Source organism: Anabas testudineus, chromosome 12, assembly GCF_900324465.2.
Source record: "Anabas testudineus chromosome 12, fAnaTes1.2, whole genome shotgun sequence".
Classification (NCBI taxonomy): Eukaryota; Metazoa; Chordata; class Actinopteri; order Anabantiformes; family Anabantidae; genus Anabas; species Anabas testudineus.
The window spans coordinates 11,690,387-11,704,899 of record NC_046621.1 but is presented as its reverse complement, the minus strand read 5'-3'; the positions used below and the strand labels follow the sequence as shown (position 1 = coordinate 11,704,899).

At 41.7% G+C, this 14,513-nt stretch overlaps 1 protein-coding gene across 2 annotated transcripts in view; it reads right to left on the bottom strand.

The window, feature by feature from the left end:
• Positions 1–554: 554 nt before the first annotated feature.
• The window catches only part of LOC113159051 (formin-1-like), a 43,762-nt gene continuing 29,803 nt past the window's right edge, over positions 555–14,513 (bottom strand). For both annotated transcript variants that reach the window (XM_026355524.1, XM_026355523.1), the window contains 5 exons: positions 12,198–12,290; positions 7,936–7,987; positions 4,029–4,178; positions 2,577–2,658; positions 555–2,463 (listed from right to left, as the gene is read on the bottom strand). In XM_026355524.1, the coding sequence (XP_026211309.1) occupies positions 2,419–2,463; positions 2,577–2,658; positions 4,029–4,178; positions 7,936–7,987; positions 12,198–12,290 (422 nt within the window). In that variant the 3' untranslated portion in view covers positions 555–2,418. The remainder of the gene's footprint in view (positions 2,464–2,576; positions 2,659–4,028; positions 4,179–7,935; positions 7,988–12,197; positions 12,291–14,513) is intronic.

Below are 14,513 nucleotides of genomic sequence, written 5' to 3'. Positions count from 1 at the left end.
ACGATGTCATTTTAATTCACTGCAAAGCTCATTAATGTGTCGGAGGACGGAGAAATGCGGCGTTAAAATGCATCACGTTGGACTTTTTCCCCCAAGGGATTATTCTCCATCCTTACTGAATACCACTCTCATTTATTTCAGATCACCATCAGTTCGATTATTTTGGTGTTTAAATAAAAAAAAAAAAGTGCAATGAATACAAAACAGAAAAGAAAATATCAATTAATTAATGCATCATACTTTGATGTCTACACTAGTCACAATGCAGCTGAGATTTCTGTAAATCAAGGTTCTTAATTTCTATAGAAAATGCAGAAAGTCTGTATTTTACAATAAAAAGGCTAAAAAAAAGTTCAGTTTCACGTTTCCAAGCTTCATCTAACAAAAAAAAAAAAAAAAAAAAAAAATCTGTATCTTTTTTCCAGGAGTTTTGTCTTAATTTGTTAGTTCACTGTTCACTGAACACTGTGATTCAGGTTTCTTATAAATATGTTGATGGAAGTGACAGCAGAAAATATAGGAATATATAGAATATAGAAAGTGTTAAAACGTGCCTCGTTCAGCATCCAGAAGTTTATTCTTGAAATTTAAAACAATTCCATAAAATAACAGAGCACCTATATGATAGCTACTGAAGGTTACATGAACCGATGGACATACAGCAGATGCTACAACAACTCCTTAGTCAGTACCAGCTCTTTTCTTTTTCTTTTTTTTAAACTCTCTGAAGTTAAAACATAGTTTAAACTTATGAAATATCTCAATTTCCATACAAAATAAACGCATGATAGACTGTGGGGAATAAAAAAAAAAAAATTCAAAATACAAGGTGTGTTCTGATGGCTACTCCGATAATGGAAGTCTGTCTGAGGTATAACAGCTCACATGGCTTCACCTGATATGTTAAATGTTCTCAATTCCCAAAATACGCCCCTCGTCTCTCCAAAATTAAACAAAATAGGTAACTGTTTTCATTCTATACAAATTATTCCTTTTCACCAAGTACACTGTAAATCTGAGGGTACAACATACAAGTCTTATCTACGTGAAAATATATCTTTCATCTCACTTATCAGGCAGCTTTTCAATCAATTCACATCTCATAATAAAAATACAGCCTGAAAGCGAACAAAGCTGATTTTTCTTTCTTTTTTTTTTTTGCCATAAAATAAATCTTTCCTTACATAAATATAAGTTTGTCTAATGATACAGGAGAGTGATTGCATTTTATATTTGCGTAAATAAAACACTGAGCTTAATGCTTTTCTAGAAATAAAAACAGAATCACAGAGCGACGCGGTTAGGCCATACCAAACCCTTGCATAGGAAAAGAGGTGCAAAAAAAAGTGCAAGACATCTGCAAAAATGCACACAGCTATAGCATAACAAGGGAGAGTGGCTTGTAGCGAGCTACAACACACAGCTACAGCAGGAAAGTGCAAAACGGAGCCGGACACGAAGTGATGCACAGCGCTCAGCGAGGGATCTGCAACGTTGCATAAAGTATATTTCAATTCTAGAGTGAGCGGGTGCTCGTTGTGTTCTTCTAATGGTTTTAGGTATTATGTTTCTGTGTGTGTGTGTGTGTGTGTGTGTGTGTGTGTGTGTGTAGGGCTGGCTCGCTGCCAGTTTCTGCTCTGGCCATCACCCAGGAGAGGTCAGTCTGGTGCAGTGGAAACACAGTTTTATACAAAACGTGTCCTCATATGGGCTTAAAGCCCGGCGTTGATCATGTGTCACACTCTTCGAATCTGCATGGACGCTACCTGTTCTATAAAATGACATATTTACATTTTTAAGTCTTGTAAGGAGCCTTGGTGAATGGACAGCCATTAGCGACAGTAACGCACACAGGGAGCTGCTTTCTTAACACTCCCAGAGGAGAAAGCCGTTTTGTCAACAGGGATATTCCTTTAACAACAGATTGACAGAAAGATGGTGGAGCAGTTTCAGCAAATATAACGTTTGATGCAACACATTTACAGCTCAGAGAGATATGGGTTCTCGGCTCGCGCAGATCCAGGTGGAACCTCGAGGATGTGTCAGCCGTTACTGTTGTGAATTCCACTGACCCACTGAGACCTTTCACAAGCTGTGCACTCAGAGGTCGCGCCATGCTGGATGAATGAGGTCAACCTTTGGCCTTTCAAATTCTCATCGCTTCAGTTGTGTCATGGCTCCTCAGCGCAGGCGCTTATTCCAAAAAGCCTGAATACGTGGGATGGTGGAGATGGGTGGGGGTGTCCAGTGCTGTTAGTAGGGCAGAAAAATGGCAGTGGGAGTAGTAGGAGTCCGGCGAGGTTTTATTTTGTTCCTTTTCAGGGCAGAGTGGGCAGTCCAGTGTCACTGAGGCAGGTGGCAAACACAAGAGGCCTGCACACGTTTTAATCTCCAGCCTTGTTGCCATCGCATGTCATTTCAGCTGGAGGACACGCCGGCTTCCTTCTGCCGCAGCCTCTCTTTCTGTTGGCAGAAAAACCACAAAAAGAGTGTACTGATGTCAGCGCTGACACAAGAAAAGAGCAGCTTGCAGGAAATTCCACCCAATTCTCTGCTGTATGTAGATCAGTCCTTACCAGACTGTTGGCATTGATCTTCTTGGTTTCGACTCTTTTCTCCGCTGTGATCTTCTTGATATTTTCTTGAGCTTCTTTCATCCTATGAAAAAAAAAAAAAATCATAATTACTTAATGTGTGTCCTTGAAAACTAGTAGCACGGATTGAAAGCTCTGGAACAAAATGAGAAAAACAGAACTTGTGAAACTTGTAGTGAAGTTTGTAAGAGCAAGACATTTAAGTATCTCCCTAGGGCACCTTTTCACGGACCGATGTAGAGCTCTAAACACACACGCACACACCCTTGCGAGCTTGCGGTCAGCGAAAGCCCCATAAGTGAGAAGCAGTAGAGAATGACAGTGGGTTGATGAGATAATGAGGCAGCCTTTAAAAAACACTCAGCTTTTATGAGTGCGCAAACAGTATTAAGTAAAGGTAATTGTACATAAGCACAATCAGCTGGGAGTAATGTGGGACACAATTACCTAGTAAGCAATTAAGAGCGAGCACATGGAGCCATGGCGGGACGGGGGAAAACATGAACTCCTTCATCTCACGAAGAAAGATGAAGGTTCAGTCCAGATAGCGACAGGTTTAACTTTGCACCTCTCATCCGTGGTATTATCACTTCAACGGGAGTCATGAGCGTCCTTAAAACTACAAGCGTGTTTAGTTGCACGACGCGCTTCTGCCGTCGTGCCCTCGTGTCCAGCTCTCCTGCCCTTTTGGGCTGCATCACTGCAGTGTTTATCAGTTCTACCATTACCCAGTGCCTTTAACAGCCACGGGCCCCTTCGACTTGCTAGTGAAGCCAGGCGGCGGCCCAGAGGGTCTGCTCTCCCTTAGTGGAATGCCCCCCCTCAACGTGAGGTCAGAGGAAACCCCATAAATTCAGGCCCCAGTCCTTCAGACACAAGGCCGAGGCCTCAGCTACTCCTGTTCACCTCCTCTTTGATGGCCTCCCTCTTTGCTTTAATTATAACCCAGCATCTGTATGTCACCCTTGTCCAAGTAGTGCTAATTTGACTTGATGTCCTGAGGTGTTTAGCACCTATCCAACACAGCACTGATTGTTAGCACTTCTTCAACAACAGTCACTCAACATACAACATTTACAATTTAACAACATATTTTCAGTTGTATATAAATGTACATTAACATACTACTAATGCAAAAGAAAAGTCTCTACTGCTGCTGCTTCACATTAAGTGTCCAACTAACGAAATACGAGACAGCTTTTATTATTGAATGACTTCTTTATTATCTTTTATTCTCTTTGTCTGTTCCGTAAACACATACCAGTTGCTCCTCTGTTATATTTCTGACAAAGCAGCTGCTCAACTGTGTTTACTGTAGTATTAAACCACGGGCGTCACTAAAACAATCAGATTAGAACATCTAACTTGCAGGACTTTACCAAAGATATCCGCTTTTTTATGATCCAGAAATGTTAGGAAATAAAGCACGCTCACCTCTCCTTGGAGATGTTCTTGCTCTGTCGTATCCAGGCATTTTTGAAATCATTGCAGAACTCATACCAGAGCATAAAGACATAACTGGGGACTACTTCTTTCTCCCCAGGCTTTGGCTTTAGCCCAAAGTAGCTCATCATGTCCTGGAAACTGTAGGGCAAAACAAAACAGAGACACACATTTTTTTTTTGTCTTATCACACATAAACACTTCTAAATAATATCAGACATAAATAATAGTGTGTTTTAGTGGACTGCACAAGATTTAAAAGCAAAGGAGTAAACAAGAAATACAGACAAATAGACTCTAAAAACAGACACAGCACACACAGAGAACGATATGGAGAGTGTCCGCCATGCTGGACCACGGGGGAGAGCCAGTAGCGGCGACTCCTTTATCACACTGACCTCCACAGCCTGCAGGGGGAAGACTGCCAGAAGAGATGGAGACAGCCAAGAACAGGCTGCGCCTCCCCCAGACACAAAACACACCAACTCACACACACACGCACACACACAGACACACACAGACACATGCGCGTGCGCTCTTCTGGGAATTCACACATACAGATCTAGAAACATATTGGCTGCACCCAGACAGGTGTGCACGGCTAAAAAAGCCCTCAGAGACACAACAGATTGTGTGTTTTGTGCGCTTTTCTGTTCACTGGGATAAACTAACACGCTTGCAGGCCTAATTCAGCTGAAACCAAATCTGATCTCTTTGCAAGACTCTCCCACACTATGCACAAAAAGGAAGCTGCTGCTGCAGATTCCCCTTCCTAACCCCGAACATGAAAGACATTTTCTAGCCTTGCCTGTCAAAGCGTTGATAAAAGAGGGCCATAATTGAAGAGATGCTCCCTGTCCCATTGACACCCAGATAGGCTCTGACCTCCAGATGCTAGGTGGCTTTTTTGCTACGCTAATCTAAGACATGTTCGTGCACAGGGAAAGGGTGCAATATGCTGCCCAGATGGCATGCTAAAAAAAAAAAAAAAAAAAAAAAAAAAAGGGCTTTTGCATGAGCCTGCTTCCCATTTCCAGTGATGCGTCACTTTGCTGGGATGCTCAAAACAGCAGTGGACTGTAGATCATCCTGTACGCTACAAAAGAAATCACAAGAACAAGGCTAGGGGATGTTTAGATTTAGATTGACCAAACAGACATGCCTTCCCAGGTAGCTTTGCTCTGGCATGATGAACAGAGTCTCTTCTCCATCAGCTCCTCTCCTGACCCTGGGTCATCATGTCAAAGCATGCACAAATCAAGCAACGGCGCTTTTCCTTTTAGCCTAGTGAGGATATGCAACAAGCATATACACAAGGCTTCACTCGAAACAGATGCAAACACAGTCACACATGCTATGAAACGTAAACAAAATCAAGCCAAACTGAGTCATGTGCCAGTGCAGAATAATTATCCCTGTACACAGGCGCGCGCGCACACACACATGCGCGTACATTTCTGTAATCCGTGCTATGATGCCATTGCCGTGAGAGGGTTTAATGCAGCACCCACAGCCAGCATTCCTCTCTGACAGCTATAAAAAAAGACCCACTACAAAACCATGAGCAGCCGTGAGAATCAGGGAAATATTTGGGCAGGCAAGTCTGCATTCCTTTGTTTCCCCAGTAAAAAGATTACAGAAGTAAACTGCGTGTTGCTGGCAAACTCAGCAGCAACACCAAGTTGTTTTGTGCCCTTGTTGTCATATAATGCCTGGGTAGAATAACACGCCAGCAAGCATGTATGAAACCATAACTGCCTGGTGACTGTGGAGGAGGCATTTGGGCCAAAAGAAATTGAGCATGATGTGGGAGATGGGAACTTAATGAGACGGAACTGAAGACAGAACCAGAAAACCCCAGTGGAACACCCCCCCCCCCCAAAATAAAAGCAGACAAATTAGGACTGCATGTTGAAGAAACGTGTCAGCAGCGCTCAGCACGGACGAAGCGTAGCGCAAAAAACAACATTTTCACAATAAGTAAAACAACCAGAAATTAACTTCATTCTCATAAAATGAGGCTAGTGTTTCACACACTTATGTATCATATTCATTATTATTATATTATTATTGTAAAACATAAAAAAAAGTTCTTTTTGTGGCATATTGTGATCTCTCTGTAGTTGTTAAAGGCTTTATTTTTTAATTTCATTGATTTTCAAAACATCTAAATATATATAATATTGATATAATACAATACTTCAATCATTTACAGTGTGCATTTTGAGGCATTTGAAAATATTTTTCTACTAAACTCTTTTTTCATGTAAAAAAAAAAAAAGCCAAACTTGCCAAAAGTTAAAAACAAACCATAAAAGCAAGTAAGAATATCCATTATACTGTAATAGTAAAATCATCCTGAGCTGAAATAAAATTTAATTTGAACAATAGAGCCAATATTTTTTATCTAGGTCAAAATCATAAAATTGAAATTGAAGGTCGAAATAGGCCCTTAACATTAAAATAATAGAGACAAACCAATAATAAGACTGGTGCTGGATGCTTTGGACACATTTCCATTTGAGCCGTGGAAGTTCTGAGACTTGATACCCAGCCCAGCCTTGCTCAGGTAACACCGAGGATGACTTGTCTAATTTCTTTATTGAGACTCGGTCATAATGTTGCTGCTGCCGTTGCGCATTGGTGTGAGGATCCCTCATCCAGTGCAGATGCGAGAGCCCACCCAGGGCCGGGTAGGCCGCTGACGCCCATATTCATCAACAGAGTGTCACTTTTACGAGGTGGCTCAGTGGGAACCTGAGAAAGAGCCCCCACACACCCTCCCCTACCTTCTCCCTACCTAGCACCAGTTACCCGGCCCCCTCTTTAGATTCAATTAAAGGAAAACTTCATTAAAGGTAAAGGTGCCGTCAGCTGTGGGACCCTTTTGATCAATATTCCCCTGCACACACGTTACAGAGATATCACTATAAGGTGTGGGTAGGGTGAGAGACAGGACATAGAGAGAGAGAGGTGCAGCTGTCCCTTAGCGACTCTCTTGGCTTAGAAACAGCAACATGACATAGACCAGTTTGGAACCATTCTCTGAGTTATAGAGCTGTCCAAAGCAATCAACTTCCTAATTGTTTATAGTTTCCATTTTCTTGCGTCCAGCGTCTTTCACTTTCCCCTTTATGTGCTTTCATGATTTATTTTGGAAGCAGGAGAGTTACGATATAAAGCAAACAATTCTGCTCTCTATCCAAACAAGGCAAAAATAATCTATTTGCTTTGTTTGTCTGCTCCACCATCTTTTTCCAATATGAGATTTTCCAGATATGATTTCACTCGGACAGCTCAGAGCTCAGTGGCTGCCAGTGCGTCTTACACCTATAAATCAGATGCCTCTCAGAAAAACTCTTAGGAGTCTTCTGCACAAAACATGGCAAATAAAAAATGATGAGGAAATACACAATGTTTGCATGAAACACAGCATGCCACTTGCTACGTGCATGTCCAGAAATGCACTGCTGCTGTTGTTAAGTTGTTTATTTGTCTTATTATTAGAGGTTATTTAGTGCTTTTTTTTATTAAATACATCCTTGTGCATATATAAAATTGTGCGTAATGCTTTCCACTGAAAAGTGGACCTTCTCAACAAAGCAGTAAAACCATGATACTGAGAAGCCCCCGTCATGTTACCATAAACCTTATCAGCTGGTGTTAATAACTGTATACAGCTATACACATAGCAAGCATTAGTGCGATCAGATACCAGCTATGTTATCTATCTGAAGAATGCCAAATAACTCCACACTGCTGTGACGTTTGCAATCCATAACACTTGGCCCGGTTCCCTCGTTCGGGGGTGAAATCCACAGGAAATATAAATATTTTCAATCCAAACATTATATTTCATTTGCAATCTCAATCGGGGATTGTTAACGTTCATTTCTACCTTTTCTGTGCTGTATTGAGTCGATCCTCTTCAGCAGAATGATCCTTTTGAGCTGTAAAAAAACAAAAAGAGAATAGTGGATTCATTATGGGACAGATTATGGAGCTTGAGGTAACTGTACATGACTAAATGCTTCCCCTGACACCCACTGAGAACCGATCCAGGAAAACCAGTGGAGTCCAGAGGGGGGCGCTGTATTCATTAGGGATCCTGGCAGCTCTCCAGTGGAGAAAAGAGGAAGAAGGGTCCTGGGTTGAGATGTCACTGACGAAGCGATCGTGTTACCCAAGTGACAGTTAAGCACATTGTAAAGTTTAACATGCTTCTGTGTGTTGACGCATGGGAGTGCGAGCCTGGGCTTAGGGCAGGGAGCAGAGGTGTGTGTTTAAGCGTGTGTGTGTGTGTGTGTGCGCGTTTCGACATGCATGTGCACGTTTAAGCAGAGCCAAAGCCGAGGTGCGGGCTCGAGCAGAGAGGCTTGGGAACTGGAGGCTCCTGTGGACTCCTGCCATGTAAAAGTGTCTAAATGCAACGCAGATGTGTGCGGTGGGCCAGGCCGAGGTGCAAGAATTTATCTAGGGCCAGAGAGTGCCTGTGATCTCAGATTTATTGCATTTTTCCAGATTCATCCTTTTTACAATGATGGGGGACCTTTCCTACTTGAAGATTTAAGAGGGGGAAGTCTCCAAAAAATTGTTCAAAGGCATGTTTGGGGGTCTTCTGGGAGAAGGTGAGCTTAAAGCCTCTGAACAACCACCCTTTTTACTTTTACTTCTCCTTTTTTTTTTTTTTTTTTTTACATGTATGTGGGCAATGGGCTGAGGTAAACCTAATGAAGGAAGGGGGTGGCTATGTCTGGGATAGAGGGAGGAGAGGCGCTGTGACCAGTGGTGTTAGTCTCAGTGGGGGTCAGGCTGGCGCCTGAGGTACCCCTCTGGTGCGACTGTGCAGAGGTGGCATTGGAGCCGAGAGGCTGAGGGAGAGAGAGGGACAGAAAGAGTGGGGGAGAGAGCGGCCCAGAGTGTGAGGATGTGTGAAGTTTCTATTCCTCCATTCTCTGCGTAAACATGAAACCAGTAGTCGCTAACTAGAAAGTTATGAGACGTACATGCTGAGAGGGACAATAAATTAGGCCTTTAAAACACTTTTCCAAACCACTGTTATACCTAGCAGCCAGATACCAATAGAGATAGAGCACTCTCCAAGAGGGATGCTGAGGATTTCCATAAAGCATCCGTTTCTACCTCCCAGCATAACCTCTGTTTAGGACACAGATGCATCTGCGCATCTGTGTGGGGAGAAAAAAAAAATCCTTGGACAGCTGTTTCCCACAAATTTGACATGAGCTACACAATGCCCAGTCTCCAGAACAAATGGAATTTGGGTTATTGGGTTGTGACTCACAGGGAGGATGTGATTATACACATGTATTTCCTAGGACAGCCAGAGAAATGAGACTAGCCAAGATTAAAAGAAAGAATTTGTTTTCAATTAGTCATGGTGTGTATTCAACGTGAAAAATATGCTTGTCAGAGTATCCCCAGAGGTTTCAAAGAGCTCCCATTAAAAAAAGGAAACGATAAGGTGTTTGATTAGTTGTTGAAAGCAGTACAAGTCTGATCTGTGAGGGATTTTATCTTTTTTCTGACTCCTCCTGACACTGAAATTAATTGCAGTAGAAATACATGTGGGACTTTGTGGAAGCTGATGGGACATGGACAGCGATGAATGGAGGTCACTGGATTTCAGAGGTATCCTCTCTGTGATTAGGGGAAGCTCACAGGCAAGTTTAAGCGGCGGATCACGGGGCGTTTGGGTTCACCTGCGGGCCCTGCTGAGAGCCTCTCCACAGGTTTAGTTATGGGTCAGCTCTACTTAAAAATCCAACTCTTCGTACGCCTACGTTTATTCTTTACCTCACTGTATACTTGATCCTCTTATATGACGGAGTCCTGCACTTTTAAGGTTGCTAACTACTGAGCATTTCTCAACGCGTTTTCATTTCTATATCCAAAATCATGTGTCCAACACATGTATCTGCGGTCAACCCCCAGCGCGTTTACCTGGGTGAGAAATTCACCCATTCACTGATGAGTCAGAGTTTAAAAGCCGCAGCCACGCTTTGATGTGAGAACTGTTGCTTTGTTTTTGCCTTTTGAAGTCATGGAATCATCACAAATGATGATTACACACCGCGCCTCCCAAAGGCACGGGCAACAGCTCGAGGTATTCTGTTTATGAAAGAAAGGTTTACAAGTACTCCACTGAAAGGTTTATGTTCAAGATGTGTCTTCGCAAACCGGTGCCATTTCGTAGCCAGTGGCAATAGCAGTGGTTTTAAAAGCTTTCTGCTATTCTGAGATACTAATAAAGCTTCAGAAGTAGTTAAGGTGGATTAACTAAATTGAACAATGTCATGGCACATTTCCATTTCAAAAGTACAAGATCCTAGCACATGTGTGGGATGCAATAACAAACATCTTTTCAGAAATTGCACTGCAAATATGGACTCAAATTTTAAGGCTGCGCCACAAACATATGGCTACAATTGTCCTCGAGTTACCGCAACTGAAACTTTTAGAGCCTATTGTTTTCATGTTTCTGGGGCTCGCTGCACGTAATGTGGCAAACTAACTAACCTCTAATGTTGTCTACCTGTTGCAAGAGAGGGCCGATGCACTCTAGACAAATCCTAAAGGGCTGGTTTACTTCAAATATTGAAATATATACAGGTGCTCTCTCATTGATTTCTGTTGAGAGGTGACACAGTCCAAATAAAGCCTTGTGTGACTCCCGTTTGTCAAGCTCAAGCATTTTCTTTACAGGATGCAAAAACACGTGAAAAGCCTCACTTAGTGGCAGTCAGTGCAAAGTCATAAGGACAAAGAGGGCAGACAGGTAGTCACTTTCTAAGCTGGGCAACTGATCAGTTTCTGGTGCTACATTTAATGTTTATCCAGGCACAACTAGATCTAGTCATGCGATAAGAAAAAAAAATAAAAAGAGGAGAAGTTACATGCTTTAATGGCACTTAATGGCCTGTGTATAATAAAGCTTTAGTGAAACATGCATGTGGGTGTCTGATGTGCAGCTTGGTCCAACACTTTAATGCTGTCACAACTCACTCAGGGAAATGTGTACACAGTCACCTGTAATAATGAACCTACCACTGTACTTGCATTGAATTCCTACACAAACTCCTACTGCAGCTTGTAGACTTTATAAAAAAGCACAAAGTATGGATATTTTACAGAGGAGAGCACCAGTGTCTGGGTCAGAAAGCGGACAGACAGTGAAATGATCAGTGTGCTGGGGACGCTCTGCTCCTGTCCTGGTGGTCCCCAGACCTGATCCTCTGAGGCCAGCCAGTCTTTACAAGGCCACAGTCAGAGATGTCCTGCCAGCTTTATGGCAGCTGAGTGTACACGAGGACCATGTTAGAGGCAATGCGATCTCTTCTACAGGCCTGTAGACTCCTGTCCTCATGCTGTCTTACAGCGCACCGAGACGCCCTTTCTCAGCAAGAACAAAAAGTACACACTCACACACACATACATCAACTAAGAGACAGGTCTTGCACCACCCGGCTGACTGTCTGACACGGCAAAAAAAACGCAATTATACCTTTTTAAAACGACCCATGCTGTGTGTCTGGGTGAAAACAAGGCTTTTCTAGCTCTGTCTCCTCAGGAGTAAATCCTCTGAGCAAATCAATGTTTCATCTTTGGAGACGGTGAGAATTTTCTTTAGGGCTCTTCACAACTTCACATGAGACGGGCCAGCTTATAAACAGGACAGAGGACTCGAGTGTGTCATTGAGAATGATTTGGAGGGAGTGGGAGAAGATTAAACAAGCTAATTATTTCGGAGGTAGAAACTATTTGTGATGTGATTTCACAGGAGTGATGGCTCAAATATACGCTTTCACATTCAAACTGGGTGACTAGCCCACGTAGATGTTGGGACAGCATGCGGAAAAATCTGTGATTTAATGCTTTAAGCTGAAGTGGTAATCTGTGAGTGTTTAGTTTTATTTTTTGGCTGCCTGTTGCTGCTAAAAGGTCATTAGTGTCTCAATTGTTGCACTGCACCTTTCTGTTTCTATGTCAGCAGACTGTAGAATTAAAAAAGTAAAACCACAAAAGGATAAAATGCCAAATTTAGCCCACCAAGGTGGGACCACCTATTCGGAACAATGTTTGCACAGTGACGGTTCTTTGTAGTCTTGCTGTTAATTAAAAGAGACTCTCAGCTTGACTCACCAGCACAGATGAATCCCTCCATCTTCTCCTTGAAGGGCTGGAGGTGTTCCTCGGATGAGTTGCTGCACACTTTCTGCACGTCCTTCTCGCAAGCTGGAAAAAGTGAGAAACGGAGAGAAGTGGAAGAAAAATGTTACGGAAGCTGAAACAGGAAAAAAAAAAAATCGTAACATAATGTATAATTTCACATAATAAATTGAAATTCATCAAATTGTACTGATGAGCTGGACATGATCGCATGGTAGGAGTTTATAGATATAATAATACTTTATCCGTATCTTCACACTACACTTAAATTAGTAGAACGTATGCAACAGTGGGTTTACCACTGAAAATGATATGTCACTGAACTGGAGGTTGAACTATTCAAGGTTAGTTGTTTTGTATTGTATCCTGTCCTCATTACTGTGTGTGTATGTGAGTTCAGCAGATGTGTTTGCTGTTTGTGGCTGGGTCTTTTCTTTGAGGTGCCAAATGACCCAACTCACACAAATCTCAGAGGAACCAGCCATGACTGAGCGTGCTCCAGCCAAACCATTCCCCATTTCCTCTCAACTGTAAGCCTGCGTTACTATACACAGACGCCTGGTGAAGGAACATTGGCACATTCCTCTAACCTGTAAGTCATTATTGGCTGCAATAAATACCTTAACTTGCTTATGCCTGCATAGCTAAATAGTTCAGCAACGCAATAAGAGCATAACTGGCCTGGTCGCTTCGCTTCGTCACTGCTTTTAGATGCGAGTTTGGCTCCCATGTGTTTTCATGTGGAGCTGTTGCACCTGTAGCTTGGTAAACTCACTCTATTACAGCTTTTATTTATTGGATGTCATAATAAAATCAGATAGGAAACACAACACTTGAGCATTAAAAGTGAGGAGTAATTACATGCAGCCTCAGAGTCTGGATTCCAGGACATGTTTTAAATCTGTAAATAGCCAGAGCTGACTGTTATCAAAATAAGAAACAGAAATCAGCAACCATACAAATCTATATTATTGTACAAACAAATATTCTATTTGGACAAATCCTATTTCCTTTGTAGAAATCCCCCAACTCAAAAGGACCCATTAAAACAGTGTTCAAAACAGCAAGTCTACAATTTAGAGGCGGCTCTCTTCCAAATGTGGTCGAGACAGCATGGGCCGCAAGAAGGAAGCCCACAAAAACACAGCAGCTGTAAAGAATAAAAACGAAAAGCTCCAGTTCGAGACATTGTCTTGAAATGATAATACATGTTTTGGAGGAGCTCATTCACGAGCAGGATTTTTCCGGCAAATAACTGACTGATGCCATGTGTTAGTTTAGACAGAAGGGCCTTTACTTGAGAAATTGTAAATGGGTCTTAACGAAGCAGGGAATCATAATATGTTGCTCTTTTCCACAAACACAGACTTTGAAGAGGCAAACCTTCCTCTGCCTGAGTTCTGTTAATCCAATTTTAAAATAATTAAAGAAATATGTACAAATGGAACAGCAGAAGATATATAAATGAACAAATGAAATTATAGGATGGCATGCTAATAAGGCACGGCATATTACGGTTAAAATATAATTGTTCAGACATTTTATAATATTATATATATATTTATATATTTTATAAATATCAATACATGTGGCTCAATACATATTTATGCAACTGAAGATTTAAACAAATATGCAGTGAGAAAATCCAAAAACAAAAACCTCTAGTGATTAAATAGTTTATACTTTAGTTATGACCAATAGGTCAGTGCTAAGGTAGACAATACAACACTGTTCATTTTAAAACAGGTACAGTCTCAGTCTGGATGTGTGTAGTACACAAACTCAGTACTCAGTGAAAGGACTAGTAAAGGTACTATACTTTTTTATTGTGTGTGTTTCACTAGGACAGCAGTGTATTAAATTAAATTACATTTTGAATTTGATACTTTTGGTAGAATAAATGTGGAAGTTTGGTTCAGATTTCTTAGGCAAATTCCCTAAGATGAAAATTACAGTGAAATGTGTTGTTACCTACAGACTGTGGAACTAAAACAGTAGTTAGAAAAGGTGAAGCTGATTATAACCAATTATTGTAGTGATTGGGGTTAATCCATAAATGATACACCAACACTTTTAGTTTTAGGGAAATCAGCAAATTTAGAATAAACTCAGTTTATTAACTCACGTTTTTTGATCAACAATGGGCAAACGCATCCTGTGAGATGTTCCATGGGGAGAGGATGTCGCATTTGCTCAAGCAAACATGCACCCACTGTGAGAACACTGTACAATCCAACATGTCTGAATAGGACATAGTTGACTAGGTGTTGTGTAATATGAGGGGTGATG